We start from the raw sequence: 22,760 nt of genomic DNA, 5'->3' as shown, positions 1-22,760 counted from the left end.
AGAAGATAGATGGATCCCTAAACAATGTAACAGAGCACTCATCTCTCAGCGGCCTTCAATCCAAAATGGAACTAAGGTCAGTTCCCTCATCAATCAAGAGCTTGGTATTTGGAAATTTGACCTGTTGGAACAATTGTTTTTGCTCCATGAAGCTTGAAGCATTTTGGGTATTCCCCTCAGCCCAAGAATGCCTCCTGATCGAATCATATGGGGCCTTACCCCCTCTGGTTGTTTCACAACTTCTAATGCCTACAAACTATTAGTTTCTTGTGATTCTTTTAACACTGCAGGTAGCTCTGACTTAGGGTCTCAAAAGCTATTTTGGAAAGGAGTGTGGAATATGTGAATTCCTAATAAGATCAAGCATTTTGCTTGGCGTGCTTGTAACAATGCTTTGCCAACTATGGTTAATCTTCATCGACGACACATCACTCCAAATGACACCTGTGAGATATGCAAGGAACAGCCTAAAAATCAAATTCATGCCTTATGGTTGTGTAAAGAAGTTAAAGCGGTGTGGGGCAATTTCTTGTGGGCTCACCACTCTACAACATTGCCCCCCTCCAGCTTTTCAGAGTTACTAGCAACCTTCTTACAGTTTCACGAGGACTTTAGAAAAGAATTTTTATTCTGTGTGCTTGGTGTCTCTGGAATCGTTGCAACTCCTTACGGCTTGGACTGACAGCACAACCATTGGCTAGCATTATCACTACGGCAGGTAGAATGCTCCAAGAATATATACCTTGATGTTTAGGTTCTGATCCCAGATGCTCCTCCACAAATGACCCAGCAACAATGGCATCCCCCTGATCCTCCAAACTACAAGGCAAACTTTGATGTGGCAGTCTTTAAAGCCACAAATTCTGCAGGTATTGGTTTCATTATCAGAGATCATGAAGGTGAGGTGATTGGAGTTTTATCTCTTTCAATTCATCTTTCTCAGTCAGTTGATGAGTTGGAAGCACTGGCTTGCCGTAGGGCAATTCAGTTTGCTTGGGAAATTGGTTTAAGAAGAGTTGTATTTGAAGGTGACTCAACAACAGTCATTCAAGATATTACTCGCAGGGATTCTGATTTTCTGCTGTTTGGGAACATCATTGATGATATTAGACATCAAGTTTCTGCTTTCCATTTTTTTGATATTTGTCATGTTAATCGTAGTTGCAACATTTTGGCTAATGCGCTAGCTAAAAGGGCTAAACTTAGTGAGGGGATGTAGGCATGGCTAGAATGCCTACCTGCTGATATTTCCCCCCTAGTCCTCTTTGATGTACCTTGAGTATTTTTTGTTGTTGAATAAAGCCCAGGCTGATCCCGGTTTGGTTTCTCCAAAAAAAAAAAAAAAACTCTCTCTCTCTCTCTCTGTATTTATTGTTTCTCACCTCATTAATAACAGTGCACGTAATCTCAGATAAAACAATTATAGAAAAATTAAGATGAACAACTAAAAAATGAACGAGAAATTCATTAAAAAAAAATTGCATCAAAACTAATTAGAAGAATAGATTTCAAGTATTAAAAAAAAACTATCATTTAACTATATAAAAAGGCTTTAATTAAAATGTTGCCTTAGGCCCCAAAATCTCTTGGGCCAACCCTGTTAAACCCTTGAATTTGAATAATCTTTTTTTTTTTTTAGAGAGAGTTTTAAACTATGACGTTTACTTCTGAAGATAGCTCTTTATCATCAAACCAAAACATCAATTGGCTTTTGGTGTATATAGGAATTGAACCCTAAATCTATTATTCAATCATTAGAGATTTTACCAGATGAGCTAACTAGAACCCACTTGAATTTGAATAATCTAAAATGGATTTTAGTCAAAGAGTAAACGGGATTCTTTTTTTTTTTTTTTTTTTTTCATTTTTATTAGAAATTTCAATGGCTAGGGAAAGAGATTTCGTCTTAACCAAATTGTGAAGCTCATTGCTTAAGGAGCTAGATTGTTATTCATTTTAGATCAAACATTGAGGAAATTCATATCAAATGCTTTTTTTTTCTTTTTTCTTTTTTTATTTAACTCGCATTACATTCATTCTTCTTAGAAAATCACTACGAAAAAAAGTTCTATAGCCGCGTTTTAAAAACGCGGCTATAGCTCAAAAAAAACGTGGCTATAGAACAATTTGGCCTATAGCCACATTTTTTTAGGTTGTGTTTTCAATCGTGGCCTAAAACCCGTGACTATAGGCCTGGACCAACGGCCGCGTTTTCATAAAAACGGCTATAGGGGCCATCTATAGCCGTGTTTAAAAATGTGGCTATCGGTCACATGTTGACAAGTTCAAAGACATTTTAGCTGCGTTCAAAACGCGGCTATAGGTGCCAACTATAGCCGCATTTGAAAACGCGGCTTCAGCCCAGAACTATAGCCGCATTTAAAACTATGACTATAACCCTTGAATAGTTTTTTGAATTTGTCTATAGCCACGTTTTAAAAATAGACTTCTTCTTCTTCTTTTTCTTTTTTTTTTTTTTTTCTAGGCCAGATGGCAAATGCATTTATAAACGCTGCTATAAGTTTTACAAACACTACTATAAAAAACCTATCACACACATAATTCTAGCTTGTTATTCCTGCAAAATTCCAATTTGTTGCACGCAACAAAAAAAACAAGCCGGAATTTCAAAGGAATATCAAGCTAGAATTTTCTCAAACCTGTCACAATTGAAATCAAGCTTTAAGGAATACGGAAAATGGATTATTGTAAATCTTTAAGGAATATGCAGTTCAATACAGTAACAAAATGGAGGAAAGTTTAGGGTCCATTTCACACAAAAAAGTTGCAGCAAGCATCAACATATGATGGCAAGATACCTCAACTGTCTCTAACCTTCCTATGGCTATCCCGGATGCTTCTAGGGGTGCCTTACCATCTCCAAGCTCTTCTCTACAAGTGGGGCATTGGTTTTGTACCCTTTTTTTTTTACAGGTAGAACACAGTTTATGTCCATAATGGCACTACCAAATGCAATCTTATATAGCTTCTATACTTTCAATTGTAACCAACTTAGCAAACTATTTTCTTTTCTCTTTTATCATTGTAATCACCTAAGAGCACTAGGAAACAAACTCATCAAAAGCACCATAAACTTAAAAGCAATGCAAATTCCATAGAATACCCAATTCATGTTTCTTCCTAAACAACTAAGCATACTTGTCTATAACTAAAAGGAAACAAACTCATCAAAAGCAATACAAATTCCATAAAATACCCAATTCATGTATCTCCCTAAACAATTTAGCAAGCACGAAAAATGCTTCAAAAATTCCAAACTGTACACAAAAAAGTTTCCATAAGCCAACATAGCAACAGGAACAATTACAACTTGCCCAGAGTAAGTAACCAAAACAACATTAATGGAAGTAGTGTATCCTTCCTTGTTAGTTTGTTTTAGATTGTCAACAAGTTTGCCAAAGAAAGTTTGAACCGCAGCTAGTGATAGACCAATTTGCCAAAGAAATTTGGCTTTGCATGGTGACTAAAGCTAGTTAGATCTTGTAGGCTTCCTTCCAAACCCATGTTTTCTTAATCAATATAGAATTCACCTTGGCCTCAGATCAAGTTGCTTGTGGTACTTGTATCATATATCACCCGAAAGCCATATTTCATTTACAGCAAACTATGAACGTGTACTTGTATCATGTCCTTTACCAACTTAGCAAACTATTTTGTTTTCTCTTTTATCATTCTAATCACCTAAGAACACTCGAACTTCACTAGGAAACAAACTCATCAAAAGCACCACAAACTCAAAAGCAATGCAAATTCCATAGAATACCCAATTCATGTTTCTTCCTAGACAACTAAGGATACTCATCTTTTCTTTTTTTATAATTCTAACCAACTAGGAAGAGTCTATAACTTCACTAGGAAACTAACTCATCAAAAGCAATACAAATTCCATAGAATACCCCAATTCATGTATCTCCCTACATAATTTAGCAAGCATTTACTTCACTCATCACTCAGAAACAAACCCATGAAAAACATCATACACTCAAAAGCAATATAAATTTCATATCATTCCCAATGCATGTCTCTTCCTAGACAACTCAGCAAATATAAACTTCACTCATTACTCTTAAACAAGCCCACTCGAAAGCAATACAAATTCCATTAAAAGGAGGTCCAATGTTATTATCCTTAAGTAAGTGTTTAGTTGGGAGTGGGAGGTGGTTAGAGTGGCATTGGAACTGGTTCCCACGCTAGAAAATTTGTCCAGCAGCGATACTTCCTAGGCGATACTGAGCATCTTGGGACTCACCTTCCTGGGAAATTGTATTCCCCGACCATATAGGATCTTGCCTTCGCCATTCATGTCATAAATGGTTTTATCTCAGTTTTTGGGCTTTTGATGGGCGTCAAGGCTTGCCTAGGCTGAGTTCGTAGGCCCAACAGTACATACAATTGTGCACAATGTCCTAAGAACCAAGGTCCAACAAGTCCAAGGTCTTACACATGTGGCACCATTAAGATGAGTTTTTATGAACAATGGGCTTGAGGGGGAGTAACACCCCGTACACTAGGGATGTGAGAGTATGCGATGTAGTGTTTGAGAGTGACTCTAAGATTGTCGTTAATTCGTTACATAGTATAAGTGAACCTCCAGTTGCTATTGACAATACCATTTTGGGGATTAGAAATAAACTGCAGGATTTTAGACACGAGAGTATATCCCATGTTAAGAAAAACGGTAATTGCCCAACTTTTCTTTTGGTTTAGTATGACAAATACGTTGATGGTTATGTAATTTGGATAGAAGAAAATCATTATATATATATATATATATATATATATATATATATATATGTGGGAGAGTCCACATTGGGTATGTAAAGTGTAGTGCTTAAACAAAATTTGGGAGAGGCATCTCTTGTGATATGTTGGAGCAAAATCAATGCATTATCAGTTACCACACATTCATACATTTTGACCTGTATAAAAGCTTATTTTGAAGGAAAAAGTTTGACTACAAATTTGGTTGTTGTTAATTAATGATTAAAATTTCATTTAATATTTTTTAATTTGATGTGAATTTTGACAAATTTACCATTGAATAATATTTTCTTCTTATATTCTTCATACTTGAAAATTTTTCAAAAAACCAAAACTATAGTTATATCATCAATCAAATGTTGAAAATTCAAGTTTTTGTAATCTAGAATTATACATAAAAAGTAAGTTTATGAACCAAATAGTAAATAATATATTGACATGAAATTTGACATACATGTTAAGAACATTAAGAACATACAATTCAATGTTAAAATTTTAAAATATATAGCAATATTAATTCTTTCTCACGGGAGTTGTAAACCAAGTTATCTTGTGATCAAACATCATATTGCCTTCCATCGACCTAATACTAAGAGCATTCACATCAAGAATGCTAAAAAATATAGCATTTAGCATCTCAAAATACTACTTTATCAATTTTAACACCTCACTTTATAATATAACCAACATCAAAGGTTTTATATTTTTTAACACTTCATTAAAATATTATTTTATAATTATTTATTATTCTCAATCTCATCTATTCCTCCCTCTTTCTTTCTTCCTCTCTCTTTTGTACATGTATGTTCTCCAAAACAGAAACACCCAACCCACAGCAAACCCAACCCACTACCACTAGCCACCACCCCCGGCACCCATTGCCACAACCAACACTAACCACAACCTCAACCCCCAATCACAAACAAAAACAAACCCAAAACCAAATCACAATCTCAAAACAAATCACAAACCCAAAATCAAATCTCAAACTCAAACCCACACCCATTGCCACTGCCACCAGCCACCACGGCCACAACAGTCACAACCATCATCAACGATGTTGAACCCACTTATACCACAACCAACAAAAACCCACCCATCATAGCCAAATCCACAAAATCCAAACCCACGAAATTCACACAACTCAAACCCACAAAACCCAAAACAACAACCACCATTCCACGCTGATGACCCACAGACCTTCATGCCAATGATCCACGCCAATCTTCACACTGATCTCACCTAACACTAATGCCCACGCCGATGCCTTTGACTATCAACACATGGCAAAACACCCAACGACAATCAACAAATGGAGAGAAAATCTTCAAAGGGAGTCAATCTGAGCGCAAGATCTGCATGCCGATCTCCACACCGGTGCTAATTTAGAGCAGAAAAAAAAAGAAAAAAAAAAAAAGAAAAAAAGAAGAAGAAGCTTGATGTAAGAAAGAGGGAGACAGAGAGGCAGAGAAAAACAGAGAAAAGAATAGAGAGCTCAGAAAGAAAGAGAAAGAGAGAAAGGGTAGAGAGAATGAGAGAATAGAGGAAAGAGAAAATATTAAGATGAGAGCGCACTGTAGCAAGATGTCAAATTTTTTTACCATATGCAATCTTTGATAGAGTGGATTTTATGGTTATAAATGCTAAAAATAGCATTTTAACACTTATAGCATCGTTGATAAGAATGCTCTAACATGATTGGGTAATAGGGAGTAGGGGCCTTGACAAAGTTGCAAAGTGCCGTGTTAGAACGATTAAAAATAAGGATGCATTACAAGTAAATTATGACCACAAAGACAAATTTGGTGGGTGGTATATATCCCCTGCCGTGACAAATTTTCGTTGTCCCAACCAAGGTCTCATTTCATTTACTAGAAAAAATAATTTACAAGTATCAGATTACAAGAGTAAAAGTCTTTATCCAGGAAGCATTGATATTTGTTTAAATTCATTCTCCATAGATAAATAAATGTCTCCAATTATACCCCAATATGCAAATAAGATGAATTCCCACTAATAAAAGATGGATGGCTTTTTTTTTTTTTTTTTTGAGAATCAAAAGATGGATGACTTTGTAATTCATTTTATCCCTTTTCTCCTAAAATATAGCATAAGTATGAATAAAAATACTTTCATCCACTCTTAGTGTTTTAATCTATAGTCTACAAACTGCGTTATATCAAGTGCAAAGTGTATGATTCTTTTCCGGTTTTCAATTTTGATTATGTTATATCTTATATATATAAAAATAAATATAAATAAAAATAAAAAGGGGACCTGATTACTTTTTATGGAACAGAGAAAATGAACGTTGAGAATATATTGAAACACTAACAATATGATAGATTTTTATTATTTAATTATCATTAAGCACTTTTAGGTAATAGATGGAGATGCTTATAGTAACAGCTATATAGGTAGTGAAACATATAGCTCTTAGTAAGGCCGCTCGTTATTGTAGTTGCCAGGAGGATCATAGTTGCAACCAATGAATGTCCCACCATTGTTGCACCTCACTTTAGCACATCCAAGACGAACCGAGTTGCGCCAAACCACCTGAGTATAGTGACCACACTGCCCTCCAACACAAGAGTTAGAGTTGTAGTCATAGTTGGCTTTCTCGTCGACCCACATCTTCACTGCATCTGTGCCTGAGAGGTCAGCGCTGCCCCATGCAATGTTTTCACCATATTTTCCACCGGAGTGCACAAGATTGCAATCTCCAATACGCTGATTAGCATAGTTCTGTGCATATGCTGCTACAGTGTCATCCCAAGTCAGAGATGGAACTCCCACATCTGCACGGGCTGCATTGTGGGCATTAAGGTAGTCTTCTTTGGAGTCTTGGGCAAGGGTGAGATCGACTAGGGTTAAGCCCATGAGAAAAACAAAAGCAAGTGAAATTTTACACAAACCCATTTTAGTGCAAAGCAAAATCACAAGTGATTGTTGGAGAAATAAGGTTTGTGCATGAGGTATATATAGGGAATTAAGGATATACACAGTGATCATTTGGATCACGTCCACCTCCGCGTGTTTTGCATTTCAGCTTTTTTTTTTTTTCTTTGGACCAACGCCGGCTACACTATTCATAAGTGCAAATAGACAAATGGACAGTGTAAATAAATAAATAAACAGTATATTTTAGTGTGAATAGTAATTTAAAATTATTTTTTTATTATTTTTAGTTTTTAATTTTCAGCAAAATAAACCGTATTCAAAATTTCAAACTTACCCATAATGTGAAAAATGGTGTGATGAACATTGAAAGTAATGGTAGAATCAATGTTCAAAAGCACAACGCGAAAAACGTTGGAGGAACTAGAAGGAAAAAACAACCCTTGAATGGTATTTGCTAATGACAGAATAACTATAATGGTTGGTAGCATTATATATTATCTAAGTGGCTACCCGGATCTCAAGAAACAAATGCTGGTAGCAAACATTTTAATTTTGAAATTGAAATAACATAGTACCACGTCAAGTCGTAATTTTATAAGATATTCTTAAAAGGCAACTGATTAAGTATTTAATATATATTAAGTTCATTATTTTTTTTAATAAAAAAAAAGCTACATTTTCAAGAACAACAACAAACAAAATTATTTAATTACACATATTATTATAATTTATGTAATTCTGTTTTTATTTAAATTCTAATACCTCTGTATGTGCATGTGTGCATCACACAATAAGATAGAGAGAGAGAACAAAGACATGTTTGTATAAATAGTAAAATTCACATGGATCTAGAAAATATTGATTTACATTATTTTATTGTCATATATAATAAAATAACTTGGTAGTTGGTAAGTGTTTGTTCAAAATTTAAATATTTAATACAAGCAATGTTTAATACATGTTTGTTCAAGTATTTTCTGTACATGTATATTATTGAAAATATTTTTTAAAAATTTATAATTTTAATTAAAAAATTATTTCGAATTTTAATATTCGTTTTTAATATATTTTCACATAAAATATCATATAGTACGCATATTTTACTAACTATTTGTAAAGTCAATTGAATTAAATACTTTCAGTTGCTTACATATACATACATACAATATCAGATGTTATACATGTATGTATGTTTCTAAAGAAACCCCATTTGCCATACATACGAAAGCACTCTAAACTTTTTGTATAATACTTGTATAAAAATACTTTAACTTTACTAAATTTCAATATTTTTATTATATTATTTATTTTCTTTATATTCTATTAAGGTTTTCTATAATCTGAATAATTAGATTCTACTACTCATATATAATATGTATGCATGCATGAATGTATATTAGATTTTAGATGAACAAAAAAAAAAAATCATATTAAGTTATAATAATTAATATGATACAATAAATAAATTTTTTATTTTTTAGAAAAGTGACAAGGAAAATATGAAACATCAAACTCCTTCAATAACTTGTTATATGTATTTCTCGAAAACACAACTAAAAATTGAGGTGATGTATATTAAATTCTTATTTAGTTGATTTCTATTTAATATCTAATGAAATTATATTAAGATAATATAAGATATATTATTAAGTATTGCAATAGAATAAAATAAATAACTTTAACATCATATAACTATTCTTTTAATTAACCTAAAAACTCTCAACTCTAAAGGTTTTTTTTTTTTTTTTTTATGGAACTCTAGAGGATCTTGATTTAAGTTTTTCAGGCATATGATTTTTAAAAGAGTAATATTATGTTCACAACAATTAAACAACAAATTATAGGTGAAGTTATTATTGATAGGTAAAAAAGTAATATTAGTGGAGTCTTTATATTAGAACCAATAATAGTTTGTCACTTATAATTTTTTGTGAAAATATAATATAGATAGTATTACTCGTTTTAAAATGAGTCACTAAAATTTATAATTTTAAAAAATATAAAAAGTACTATAAATTTTACTGCATAAATAAATCTCACATTGGTGAGTTTTGAATGGTGAAAAAAAATGTGATGATCTGTATGAAAGTAAACTGAGGCAAATCGCAATCTACCATAGTTGTGAAAATCTAGCATAAATTACCTCACAGTCATTCATCAAAAAAATTACCTCACAGTCGTACTTTTTGACCAGCATAAAAGCTTACCTAGAAAGTCTGTCTAATAATTACATGGAAGTAACAGCGCATTTTCTTGCAGAAAATGAGCCGAGTTTGCTGGGACCAAACTTTTCTTAGTTGTTGGTTCAGGTTTCATACTAGAACTTGTTGCTATCTTGTGATCAGATCAAACATTGCCTTCTACCAACCCAAAGTGTGACGTGTTACACAGGCAAATCATGACCACCGGTATAGATTTAATATTCTCCAATTCTTTGTAGCTAATTTGGAACATTTCTCAAAAAATAATAAAAAAAAATTTTAAAAAAAAACTTGGAACATTTCGGGCCTTTAATACATAAGTTTAAAAACATATTTTTAATTTTTGAAAAATATTACAAATATTTTTACATACTTTTTTACCCACATGTATTTTTAAAAATTACAAATAACATTACCAAACTCTTTCTTTGTATTTGGATCAATCGATCAAGTGGTTTTTTAATAATAATAATAATAATAATCATCTTGTTTTACTTTTCTATTTTGGAACTATACATTTGGTGAGTCTAAAAAGCACATCATTATCCAAGACTTAAAAACGGTCAGGTCAATTCGCACACACACATTCAACCCAAAGTGTGACGTGTTACACAGGCAAATCATGACCACCGGTATAGATTTAATATTCTCCAATTCTTTGTAGCTAATTTGGAACATTTCACAAAAAATAAAAATTGAAACAAAAAAAACTTAGAACATTTTGGGCCGGTTTAGTATATATGTTTAAATACATATTTTCAAATTTTGAAGAATATTACAAGTATTTTCACATACTTTTTTATTCACACGTATTTTTAAAAATTATAAACAACGTTATCAAACTCTCTCTTTGTATTTGGATCAATCGGTCTAGTGGTTTTTTAATGTTAAATTAATAATAATAATAATAATAATCTTGTTTTACTTTTCTATTTTGGAACTATATATTCGGTGAGTCTAAAATGCACATACTTGTCTGTTAGGTCGTTATCCAAGACTTAAAAAAGGTCAGGTCGATTCGCACAGACACACCCAAAAAAAAAAAAAATGGTCGGGGTCAATCGCTAACCACCAATCACGGAAAACTGAGTGATTATAGACCTAGGACATAGCCATGTGGATGTGACTGACTTTTTTTCCTTCTACATGGTCCATACATTTGTGAATTGGCGGATATCTACTTCTTCTTCTTCTTCTTCTTCTTCTTCTTTTACCATTTTTTAATTATGAGATTCATTCCTTTTTAATTTTTAGTTAACGAATCAAGTTATTAATTTATAAAATTGAACGAGAGAATAATTATAGTCCCGAAAAGGAAAATTAAATGCACTACTTTTGAAACTAACATCCCCTTCTTCTTTTTCTTTTCTTTTTTTTAGTGGGAAACAAAGGCAAACATCACGTTCTAAAGGGCCCTAGGCTACACGCCACTTTGAAAAAGAGACAAGAATGCGTGGTGGGTACAACGAAAATATCTCTTTTTCTTATCTCACTTGAAAAAGTTAAAGAATACATGAGCGATGATGGCAGCCCAATTTTATTTTTTTCTCTCCTTATTTTCAGTTGAAAAAGTTTGCTAATTTTTCAATAAACTATGGCTACAAGTTATGGTATCAAACCATAGACACATGTGAAGGGAAAAAAAAAAAAAGGAAGAGATATTTAATAAAATATTCAACTTTAAAAAAAGGAAAAAAAAAAAAAAAAAAAAAACCTACTTAAAAGTTTTGTATGAAACTTCTATAACTTTGAGAGAAAATCTCGAAATTATGAGGAATATTGTGGTTATTTTAGATATTTTTATCATTTCAATATTTTTCGAGGAATAATTCTGTTACTTTTGTAGTTTAGGATCACTCAATATATTGGGTAGGTGGAGCATGATGTTCAATTTTATAAGGGTATTTTGGTATGTAATTTTCAAGATTTTACTAAAATTTCTATCATTCGGAGCTTTTAATTTAGATATAGGTGGAGCATGATGTTTTATCTGATGCAAAGCAAATAACCTTACCTAGGCTTAAAATATTGTGAATCCTCTTGAAGAAAGAGAGGGATTTTCAAAGTACGTTATAGGGGTGGTGTTATTTTGAAGGAGAAAAATGAAGATTTTGAGTTTCCGAGATAGAAGAGCACTTTCTGTTACGTTGAAATCGTTTCACTCCTTCAGACCTTAGAGCGAGTATTTTACTTGATCAAGAGAAAATGGTTTTATTTTACTGAAATTTTCGACCAATCCAAATTCCCAAAAATAACAAATACATATAAAAAAAATTACGTGAAAACAAATGAACCACAGAAAAATTCTGAAGTCCATGAATTGGCATATCAATTTGTTGGGTAAATTTTTTTTCCAATTTTTGGTAAAAGGAAAATGATAAGAAACTTCTTGTGTCCACGCTACACATCAGCCTTAGGCAGATTTTAAGTCATATCACTATGAACTGGACAAATTTGTTTCAAATTTCAAGGCGAAAATGGGCAAATGCCCATTTTGCGCAAAAAAAAAAGGGCAAATATCTCATTTCTCAAACTAATTAAGGAAATATCCTTCTTTTGAAACTCGATTTTCTCAAAATCGAGTTAAAAAAAAATTCTAGAACCCTATAGTGACGTTTTAAGGAGCCTATAGCGACGTTTTAAGGACCTATAGTGCCGTTTTGTAACTCAAGTTTCATGAACTCAAGTTCCATGCAAGTTTTTCTTCTTCTTTTTTACCTATAACCCGATTTTATGAAGCTCAAGTTCTAAAACGCCACTATAAACTTCTTAAAATGTCGTTATAGGCTCCTTAAAACGTCACTATAGGGCTTAACTCGATTTTGAGAAAATCGAGTTTCAAAAGATAAGCATTTCCCTAATTAGTTTGGGAAATGAGGCATAATGCTGTTTTTTTTTTTTTTTTTTTTTTTTTTTTCTCGAAAAGGGCATTTGCCGATTTTGGCCCAAATTTCAGTAAACACACAAAAGGCATGCATCATTCTTAAATTAAAAACTTCATGCACTACAATGACCAGATATTATTTAGTTTATTATATATAGATTTTTATTTTTATTTTAGATAGTATATTACAACTAAATAAGTTTTCAACCCCAAACTCGCTTATTAAAAGGATTTGAAAACTAGTCAATATTCTTTGTTTCCTCCATGATCTCTTGCTTGATTCGTTCTCATATTTTTTAAATTCCCCTTCTCTGTGTTTCACCTCTAATCCACTAGGGGTGGCAAAATTTGACACGACCCGCGAACCCGACACGACACGATACGAAATTAGCAGGTTATGGGTTGAGGCTTAACGGATTCGTGTCATATTCGGGTTGACACGACTAACCCGTTTAATAAATGGGTTGGGTTAGTGTTGAACACATAGAACCTGTTTGACCTGTCTGACCCGTTTAATTAAATGATATTTTACCAATATACCCTTCAAACTCTAGGTATATAAACTTATTAGTTGTTGTGATTTATTTTCTTTGACATATTGTGATTGATTATTTGTGATATTGGGATATGCTTTAATTTTGAATGATTATTTGTGATGCAGTTACTCGTTAGTTCTGAATTTTATATTAAAAATATTTATTTGTTTATTTTTTCATTAATTTTTATTTTTCATTTTGATAAAATCTAATAAACAGGTCGACACGACTGACCCGTTTAATAAATGGGTCGTGTTAGGGTTGAGAAATTTTGACCCGTTTAATAAACAGGTCGGGTTAGTGTTGACCTATGTAGTCGAATACTCATGACTTGACACGACACGAACCTGACACGCGAACACGAATTGCCACCCCTATAATCCACCATTCAATCTTTCTCTATGTCAAAAATATAAGAGCATCCACATTAGTGGATGCAAATTTTCCATCTATTTTGCACAAAAAAAACTATTTTTTCTATTTTACACATCCAATTTTACAAAACACTCACATCAGTCTATCTATTTTACACATTTATTCAATAAAATATTCATTCTTTTACCATTGTTTTATTATTTTCTTCACTGCCTCTCTCTCTCTCTCTCTTAGGCCCAACCACCATCATCATTACCCGAGCGAACAAACCCAACCATCATCCAAGATTAGAAAACCATTCAAGATCAGAAAACCAACCCAAGATCAGAAACTCATTCAAGATCAGAAAACCATTCAAGATCAGAAAACAAACCCATTCAAGCCATCAGAAAACCAACCCATTGACACTAATAAGAACCAATCTATTCAAGCCGAAACTCACTCAATCCGAAAGCCAAATCATCACCCACCCAACCTGAAACCCACTAATCAAACAACGAGAAATCAATGACAAGTGGCGATCGGAGAGGCTTCGTGGTGGCACTAGTTTGATGAGTTGATCGGCGGCAGTGATTTGATGTTGATCAAATGAGAAAAACTAAGAGATTAGTGGCAGTGGTTTGATGTTGATCAAATGAGAAAAACGGAGAGTGAGGTGACAGGGGCTTGATGTTGATCAAATGAAAAATAGGGAGAAAGGCGGAAAGGGTTTGGTGTTGATCAAACGGGAAAAACGGAGAGTGAGAGGAACCAGAGACAAAGAGAGAGAAAATTATTAAAAAATTTAATGCAAGTGCTACAATAACCGTACGTATATACACAGTTACTGTAGCAATTGTCAATTTATGCACATTTTTACACCCACTAATGTGGGTATTTTTTTGCTTAAAATGTATAAAATGAAGGATTTTTTCATTTTGCAAGACTTTGCATCCACTGATGTGGATGCTCTAATTTAACCTCGTACCTTTTACTATCCAAGCCTAGGGATGTTGCGCTAGAAAGTGTCATGTCAAACAGGAAGTCTAACTCCAAATAAACTCATACATGTTCTCACTAACAAACTTCCTCAATTAAAAAATAAAAAACGAAAAAGAAAAAAAGAAGAAATCTTTTTCTAACTCTCACATACCAATCAATGATAAATAGTGATAAATTATTTTCCTTCCACATAAAAGGATATTTATACATTGTATCCCTATCATACCAATTGTAACTTGCTATTGCGTCATGATGCATGTGTTTTAAGTACCAAAGATTTTAATTAATAATTTCATCAATTGGTTTGGAAATGTTAAACCCTCCTAAATATTGCTTGTAAGCCATTGAACTAGGTGCTAAAGCATGGGTGTTTGTATCCAAGGAGCAATGATGGTTGTAATTGTATAGCAGTAAGCATATCTTTGGGACGCCAATCAAGACTGTTAAGCGCATAAGTCCACACAGTTGTCTATGTACCAATTGAAGATTTCTTAGCTACAGCCTACTAGGACATCTGCTTCCTCGGTTGGGACTTAAAAGCTCAAATAGTGTGAAATACCATATCTAATTTAAACTTCCAAAACTTGTAGCTAAAATGCTTTTACTCTAAATTATCTAAGTGCAAAATTAAAGTAAATGATACACAATAATCAGAACTACTATCTAAGTCATAACCATAAGCAAGCAACAACAAATAAAAATCTTAAAGAGTAAGGGAAGAGAGATGCAAATACAAGATAATATCGAGACATGTTATTGAAGAGGAAACTAAAGAACTTAGTCGCTTAAGGCTTGGGTTCTAGTGGCGGACTTTTCTTAGGCCTAGATACACCGTACAACAAAATCCTTAATGGGTGATGATTACCATACAGGTAACCACCGTAATCAAATATTCATAGGATTATTGAGGACACGAAGGGATATACTTGTGAACCAAGTCGAGACACACGTAGCTAAGATCATAAAATAGATCTATAGGGACTGTTGCCGGCTTTCGAACTATATCTCATAACCAAAACTTCCCCTCTTTCTGACTAGGATTAGCTTCGATAATAAGAACATCAAAAGGTAGAAGCAAACTAGTTTATTCCCCCACACATCTCTCTTCATGATCATCTTTTGATGAAAAGAAGGAATGCATCTAAAAATACCATACCGGTTTAGCGACACTGGAAAGGGAAGGGGGATCTCTTTTACAAAGAAATCGATTAAGGGATTACGCCAAACAAGCAAGGGTAGTCCTATATCACCTAGCATTCTCAATTAGTTGCTTTTTTTTATCACAAGAGGTAATGTGATGCAAGTCATAAACTCATATTGGAAGGGACTGAACTCTGCAACTTATTAGGAGTAGGGGCTTACGGTCCACGCATTAAAGCACTTATTTTTGGTCTGAAAAAGCAACTGTTTTAACACCATTTTTTTAAGATTACCAAACGACTCTCTTTTCATCTTGTATGCTTCAAAACTTAAAGACCTTCAATCATAGGTTTCGCTACCCAGAGACAGTCTAACCTTATTCTTCCCCATCCAACAATAAAGAAAAGAGCAAGAAGTAGTCCCTGTGGGAAAACCAGCTAGCAAAGGATAGGCCTAAGGTGTCAAATGATAAAGGAAAATGGCATGATAATCAACATTCCTCCATTGCAAGATCACGTCTTTCTGTCTCACCCAATTCAACGGAAGGACAAATTTGAAACGAAAGAGGAAAGGGTGAAAGAGGAAGAAGGCCCTCGCAAATGAGGCGAATAGGCTAGGATCAAAGGAGAAAAAGGGCTACTAGTGGGATCGAGTAGCAGCACATCTTGCAGCACATAATTTGAACATTATGTGTTATTTTATGTGTTGTTCGAGCTTTCTACCCAAACCTTTTGTTGAGCTGATTCGAGTCCTTTACATTCTCATCCTCAACTTCTACCATAGGGCTATATCATCAAGATGCAATTGAAGGCCATGTTCTTTACTGATTGATCTCTCTTCGATGCTTGAATGTTGAGATTTAGACCCCTTAACATAGTATGATTAACCTAATATTATTCCAAGTTGATTAACAAGTTTGTTAATTAAAACTAGGTTGAATCACAATATGTAAAAAATATATAATGCGGCAATATAAAGATCTAATGACCCAAGAAAACCAAACTAGTAAAAAACTTAAGGAGGATTTAACCTAACTATCTTCAAGGTAAAACAGAGCCACTATGAAAGAATTGAAGTTTATACAATAAGACTTAGACCACTAACATCCTATTGGTACCTCGAGTAGAAAACTTACTACCATGACCACGTGACATCTTCGAGTCCACGGATTACTTATTTCCTTGTCTACAGCAACCACAAGTTCTCCTACTTGTGAATCTTGATCTTCTTGAATGTTTTTTGTGCAGTAACTAAAAGGATCACCAAGCTCTTGACATCAATCATGATCTTAATAACCCTAAATGTGTGTGAAGGTAAACACCTCTAGATCTTACAAGAGATTTAAACACACAATATATCAAAAACCTAAAAACGTAGCTAGGGTTTTTTTTATGTATATGAGACATGAAACATAAAATCCTACATGTCAAACGGGCTTGATCTGAGTTAGAAATTCTACAAAAAAAACAATCTGCACAAATCTTGATTGATCAAGTCCAATTTTCAATCGATCGAGCCTTGCAGAATATGACAAATAATATCTGCATCACTCGATTCCAACTTTACAACAAAACATACGTTAAGCAAGCTTAAACCTAGAGTTTATGTTTTGATTATGGTTTGACAACACAATACACAAATACATATTGAAATTCTAATACATTAGTACCTAAGGTCTTAGAACCTAACAATCTCCCCCTTTGGCAATCTATAACAAAACACATCACAAACATTAAATGCTCAAAGTTACAAAACAGCCCATTTAAAATTAAAAAGCCCTAAGAACAATTCAAACCTAACTATTTTCTATCAGTTGCCAGTGTAGACAGCAGCCACGAATGAATTAACCTGTATATTCTTGAAACACTTCAACAAACACATAAACGCATGTGTGGAAATACAAGTTAAAATAAATAAATTCTTGATTTCACAACACATAAATAAAATACATATACCATGAATAACCTCATAATATAAATCAAAAACCAATGTATCATATGTGAAACAAGAAACAATAATAGAAATATAAAACAAAGTATCTCCCCTTAGCATATACAACTTATAAAAATAAACACATCATGAGCCAAAGAAATACATCAAAAAAGCACCTAGATACAATCTAGCTCCAAAACAAAAACAACTCCCCCTATGAACAAAAACTCAAAACTCCCCATATCAACATGCATATGTACTCCCTTTTTTATGACGAATTTCCAAAGAACAATCAGGACTCATCAGCAAAAGGTGGAGGTGGAGAAGAATGTCTAGCACTCGCCAAATCTGCTCATAAAGCCTGAAGCTCAATAAGCACATCCACCAAAAACTGTCCATGAGTCGCCTGAACGGTCATCATAGCATCCAGCAAACTCCATATAGAAGCATCACTAGAAGAAGGTGGAGGATTAACAACAGGGGTAGGATCAACATACTCCTCAGCAGTGGGGTTGCCAGATGTAAAAGGCCAAGATGCACCTGTAGAAGACTCAACTCTAGGGCGTTTAGAGCTAGCTTTCATCTAAGCTACTCTTTGCCAAAGAAAGGTGGCACTTATGGGAGCTATGATATGCACTGGCTCAGGCCCTGGAAAATCCTTTAAATCTAAGTCTAAAAGAATCTTATGAATAAAAACAAGGAAGAAAAGACCATGAGATTTTGCACTATTCCTATGAACCTCAACAACAGATCGAATAAAAAGAGTAGGAAAACTCATAGGGACATCAGTAACTGAGGCATACAAAAATGCACATCTCTTAATGGGAATGGTATGAAAATGAGAGATAGACCAAATAGAATGACAAGCGATCCAGAAAAACAAATAATTAAGCTCAATAAGCTCATGAGAAGTGATATGAGGATCAATATCCCAACTAATGGTGATACCGATAATGAAGGACATGATGTCATCAAAAGGAGAGGACTTAGTGTATGGGTACACGGGCTACTGTACCAAAGGTACACCAAGAGCAGTGACCACTACATGGGGTATAATGATATACTCCTCACCCCTTATCCAACTCCTCACATATTAAGTGTTGAAAATATCGGAGTGGACAAAGAGGTTCGAATAGAACTCTCTAATCAAAGCAGCCAGAGAAGGATACTCTACCTCTAAGAGTGGTAACCAACCCCTACACTTAAAGTTCCTACATATCTCCGGATCTAACTCATCAAGGACAACCTTTCATTCTTTTCATAGGTCTCTTGGTTTTTCTCAGTTTGAAACTTATCACTATCAAAAGCTTGGATAAAGGGAGTGGAGGTTTTCTTGTTGACCCTAGTTTTCCTAACCATAGTGCTAAGAGAGTAGAAAAAAAAAAAAAAAAAAACAATGGCAGACTGCATTAGACAAGGTTAGAGCACAATGGTTTAGAGCAAAAACTCCAAATTTTGAAAAAATAACAACAAATTGATCAATTTATCATTACATTAGTTATATAACATCATATAATGACATAATTGTTAGGATGTGTGCTCTTAAATTCTATTGTATGATATTTTGTATGACTTAATGTTGTGTTTAATAAAAAAAAATTTTATTATCTAAAGTAATGGTAACATGAATATTGGGACATTATCATATAGTCCATGAGATGCATAGTATGTGATTTATGTGAAAAGTCACAGAAGATATAAATCACAAGTTCTTTATAAACTCAGAATTTATAGTTCGTAGTCGGTGATGAAATTTGACATTTTATCTGCGAAGACTATAACGTATCAACTAAGATGATTTGTCTTGATCATGAAAGTGGAGACTTCTAGTTGATATGTTGATATGCTTTAAGAGTTAAGACATATTGAACTGGACCGCTGTGAGATTTATTATTCTCCTAACGACTGTCAAATAAATAATAAATCTCACGACTTTTATTTGCATGAACTCTTAATTCTGAGAGAATAATAGATCTGATCATGAGGTGTAGGTTGTTTTGATATATCAGGAGTGAGATCTAAAGTATTGGTCAAAATCTCAGTATGTTGAGCAGCCACATTTAGTGTTGATGGAACATATATTCTTAAGATGGAATTCATAATCTCTTAACGGAGATATAAAATATTCCCTTGAGATAAGTTTAATGGGTTCAGTTATTCAAAGAGTTAGGCCTAACCACTTTGGTAAAAAATTACTAAAGTATATATTTATGAAATTCATTCATTGTTAGGATTAGTGCCCTTAAATCCTATTGTATGATACTATGTATGACATTATGTATGATATTGTGTATGACTTAATATTGTGATTAATAAAGTCGTTTTATTATTATCTAAAATAATAGTAACATGAATATTTAGACATTATCATATAGTCCATGAGATGCATAGTATGTGATTTATGTGATTTAGTCACAGAAGATATAAATCACAAGTTCTTTGTAAACTTAGAATTTATAGTATGTAGTTGGTGATGAAATTGAGCATTTCATCTGTGAAGACTATAACGTATCAACTAAGATTATTTGTCTTGATCATGAAAGTGGAGACTTCTAGTTGATATGTTAATATCTTTTAAGAGTTAAGACATATTGAACTGGACCACTATGAGATTTATTATTCTCCTAACAACTGTCAAATGAATAATAAATCTCACGACTTATATTTGTAAGAACTCTTAATCCTGAAAAAATAATGGACTTGATCATGACGTGTAGGTTGCTTTGATATATTAGGAGTGAGATCTAAAGTAACGGTCAAAACCTCAGTATGTTAGGTAGCCACATTTAGTGTTGATGGAACATATATTCTCAAGATGGAATTCATAATCTTTTAACGAAGATATAAAATATTCTCTTAAGATAAGTTTAATGGGTTCAATTATTCAAAGAGTTAGGCCTAACTACTTTGGTAAGAAATTACTAAAGTATATATTTATGAAATTGGATTTCATAAATATATAATGAATAATTTTAAAGGATTAAACCGCGTACTCAAGGATTAAGATGTAGTAATTTTCAAAGTGGCAGTCTATATTTATGACTTTGTATTACTACGAATATTTTATGAAGGGATTGCGTGTATAATAAAGTCTTGGGATATAAATTATCAATAAGGCCTAGAGTGCAATTATATTTTTATAATGGTATTAAATATAATTAGTGGTAATTTTGGACTTGTCAAGAGTTGACAGAAAAACCCAAGGCCCATTGGAGCTAGTGTCTTATTGGTCCCTTTTAATCCCACTCCAAGCCACTCACTAAAACCCAATTAGAAAGCCTCAATTGGAAAGCCCCGATAGGCCAGCCTAATTAGATAATCAGTTCGTTATAAAGGGAGAAACATACATAATTTTTTATTAATGAATGAGAAAAATAATAAGAAAGAGACATCATTGTGAAATGGTGTGTATGTGTGAGTGAAGCCACTCGATGATTCTCCCTTGGAAACTAATTGAGAGATCACACATTTTGCGCGTAAAGTGAAATTTGGAGTGAAGATTAAAAGTGTTTCTAATCTTTGTTTTGAATTTCTCTACACCAAGGTACGTTATCTTATTCTTAAATTTTGAAATTTATATAGTGCACGTTATTAATCATGAATAAAATAGATTCTTGTTTGTTGCTATCGCTATGTGTTTTGTATGAGATACAAAACCAGTTTTTCCAACAATTGGTATCAGAGCCAGGTTTTCATATCACGATTGTATAGCGTGTGGATTTCATAAATATATAATGAATAACTTTAAAGGATTAAACTGGGTATTTAAGGATAAAAAATAGTAATTTTCAAAATGGCAGTCTATATTTATGACTTCGTAATGCTACGAATATTTATGAAGGGGTTGCGTGTACAATAAAGTTTTGGGATATAATTTATTAATAAGACCTAGAGTGTAATTATATTTATATAATAGTATTAAATATAATTAATGGTAACTTTGGACTTGTCAAGAGTTGACAAAAAAGCCCAAGGCCCATTGGAGCTAGTGTCTTATTGGTCCTTTTGGTCTCACTCCAAGCCACACACTAAAACTCAATTGGAAAGGTCCAATAGGCCAGCCAAATTAGATAATCAGCTAGTTATAAAGAGAGAAACATACATAATTTTTTTTTTTTATAAGACAAAAAAGAATAAGAGAAAGACATCGTTGTGAAATGGTGTGTCTGTGAAAGTGAGACATTGTATCATTCTCCCTTGAAAACTGATTGAGAGACCACACATCTTAGGCGTAAAGTGGAATTGGAGTGAAGATTAAAAGTGTTCCCGAGTACTTCTAATATTTTGTTTTGAATTTCATCGCACTAAAGTACGCTATCTTGTTCTTAAATTCTGAAATTTACATAGTGCATGTTATCAATCATAAATGAAATAGATCCATATTTGTTATTTCTGTTTTGTGTTTTGTATGAGATACAAAACCAGATTTTCCAACAATAATCAACCAACAACACAAGTCAATTTCATTCATTTTACCCCAATTGAACAAAATCCCTAATTTCTTAAAGTTTCAAGCCCTAGAAATTCCAATTTTTCCCAAATCACAAATCAATCAAATTAAAACATGGGAATCAAATTTAAATCATCTAGGAACAAAAACCCATTGGAAAAATTTGATTAAAAATAATTGAAAACACAAAAATCCCTACTCTCTTTTGTTCGAAAATCCCCATATAATATGAATGAAAAATGCATGAAAATTGTGATTTTAATGAAAAAGAAGTAGTAAAAAGGTCTTACTTGCACTTGAAGACAAAGGCACTTGAGAAAATTTAGGAAGAAAACAACAAAATAGGTTTGGATTAGATCGGTCAAGGAGGAATAGTGAAAAGAACTTTTGACAAAGTTTGAAAAGTGTGATAAGCATGTGAAAAATCACTTTTTAAAAAACCTTTTGGCCAAAATTCGATTGGTCGAAAATAAGTCTCGATCGATCGAAAAACAAATTCGATCGATCTAGCATCAATCGAGCAGCAATTGAGCCAGACAGATTCAAACCTAACTTTTATCACATTTTCGACCGGTCAA

General features: G+C 33.2%; 2 protein-coding genes across 2 annotated transcripts; one reads left to right on the top strand and one right to left on the bottom strand.

The window, feature by feature from the left end:
- The first annotated feature begins 781 nt into the window (after nt 1-781).
- LOC142644190 (uncharacterized) lies at nt 782-1,219 on the top strand. The gene has a single exon (XM_075818853.1). The coding sequence runs from the start codon at nt 782-784 to the stop codon at nt 1,217-1,219; it is 438 nt and encodes a 145-aa protein (XP_075674968.1).
- A 5,885-nt stretch (nt 1,220-7,104) lies between these two features.
- Nucleotides 7,105-7,749, bottom strand: LOC142642580 (pathogenesis-related protein 1-like). The gene has a single exon (XM_075816963.1). It carries the CDS (start codon nt 7,699-7,701, stop codon nt 7,219-7,221), a length of 483 nt encoding a protein of 160 aa, XP_075673078.1. The 5' UTR covers nt 7,702-7,749; the 3' UTR covers nt 7,105-7,218.
- Between the last annotated feature and the right edge of the window lie 15,011 nt (nt 7,750-22,760).

The sequence above is a fragment of the Castanea sativa genome, chromosome 7 (assembly GCF_040712315.1).
Source record: "Castanea sativa cultivar Marrone di Chiusa Pesio chromosome 7, ASM4071231v1".
Taxonomy (NCBI): Eukaryota; Viridiplantae; Streptophyta; class Magnoliopsida; order Fagales; family Fagaceae; genus Castanea; species Castanea sativa.
The sequence above is the reverse complement of the archived record's forward strand: the minus strand, read 5'-3'. Positions and strand labels throughout refer to the sequence as shown.

Excerpts from the sequence above, each read along its gene's own strand:
- LOC142642580 (XM_075816963.1), bottom strand. The coding sequence starts at position 7,701 with ATGGGTTTGTGTAAAATTTCACTTGCTTTTGTTTTTCTCATGGGCTTA.
- LOC142644190 (XM_075818853.1), top strand. The coding sequence starts at position 782 with ATGACCCAGCAACAATGGCATCCCCCTGATCCTCCAAACTACAAGGCA.